The 1,044-nt window shown below is 44.2% G+C and overlaps 1 protein-coding gene across 1 annotated transcript in view; it reads right to left on the bottom strand.

Moving 5' to 3' along the window:
- The window catches only part of Nlrp14 (NLR family pyrin domain containing 14), a gene marked incomplete at its 3' end in the record, with an annotated part of 15,521 nt that overhangs the window by 13,642 nt on the left and 835 nt on the right, over positions 1–1,044 (bottom strand). The window contains 2 exon segments of the mRNA XM_031384925.1: positions 1–2; positions 4–1,040. The exon segment at positions 1–2 is cut by the window's left edge and continues 202 nt beyond it. Of these exon segments, the coding sequence (XP_031240785.1) occupies positions 1–2; positions 4–1,040 (1,039 nt within the window).

Raw genomic sequence — 1,044 nt, 5'->3', positions numbered from 1 at the left:
AAGTCTTGAAATATCAGCTGTGATTGAGAAGAGTCATCCTTTTCCAATGCTTCCAGACACGCAAGTAACTCTTCTCTTACCTCCATGGATATTGTAAGGTTGAAAGTTTCCTCCAGTTGTCGTACTCTGTCTCTATTTAGTAGACCAAACAAGAAGCATTTCATGTGTTCCAAATGAGGCTCACGATAACGGTGGCTTTCAAGCAACACATACAAGTTTTCAAAAGGTTCAGAGGGATACTCTTTTTCTTCTGGATTCTCTCTCAGCAAGTAAAACAGAGCTGCAAAAAACTCCTGAACATGGAGGTAAGTGAACTTGTAGCAGTTTTCATACTCAGGGTCCTGCTGAAGAACGTTTGTATCCAGGAAAAGCGAGATGTCCTCTCTGGTTAACTCATGCTTTCGGAGAGTGTGCTGGTAGAGTGCATGCTTCATAGTCCAAGTGCTTTCCACAGCAGCCTGGCAGAGGCTCCTCAACACCGCTTCGTTGGGCAGAGTAACAGAGCCCTCAGGTACACTTGAAAATAAGCTGCAGATATAGTATGTGAACAGAGCCGTGCTGGTCTGGCAGGTCTCTTCAACACTGCCACCTTTCTCTACTTGCTCCTTGAGAAAAGTACAGATCATCTGGCACATGTGGTACACTTGGCACATGTGGAAAAGCCTTCCATTCATTCTTATTAAACATGCTGCATTCATAGCCCATGTCTTATCTTTCAGCAAATGCTGAATGTAGTCCATCCTTGCATTCGTAGACAGCCCTGGTAGCTTTACAATATGAGGCTTTTGCAACAAAGGCACTAGTCGCTTCCAAGCTGTGGATCTTGTTGCTACTAATAAGTATGACTCAGGAAGCATCACTTTCCTCAGCAAGCTACTAATGAGAAAAGACACTGGGTGCTTCTGGGTCCAATCTTTACACAGTGCAAACTTTGGCTCTTCAAAGGAGAAATCCAGTTCATCAAAACTATCAATTATAAAAAGGAGACTGCTGGGCTTAGACAGGACCTGTTCAATGGGGCCCTCTGTGCTAGGCCAGTGCTTT

This window comes from Mastomys coucha, unplaced genomic scaffold (assembly GCF_008632895.1).
Source record: "Mastomys coucha isolate ucsf_1 unplaced genomic scaffold, UCSF_Mcou_1 pScaffold21, whole genome shotgun sequence".
Lineage (NCBI taxonomy): Eukaryota > Metazoa > Chordata > Mammalia > Rodentia > Muridae > Mastomys > Mastomys coucha.
Note: the sequence above shows the minus strand (reverse complement) of the source record. Positions and strands in the feature narration are given on the sequence as shown.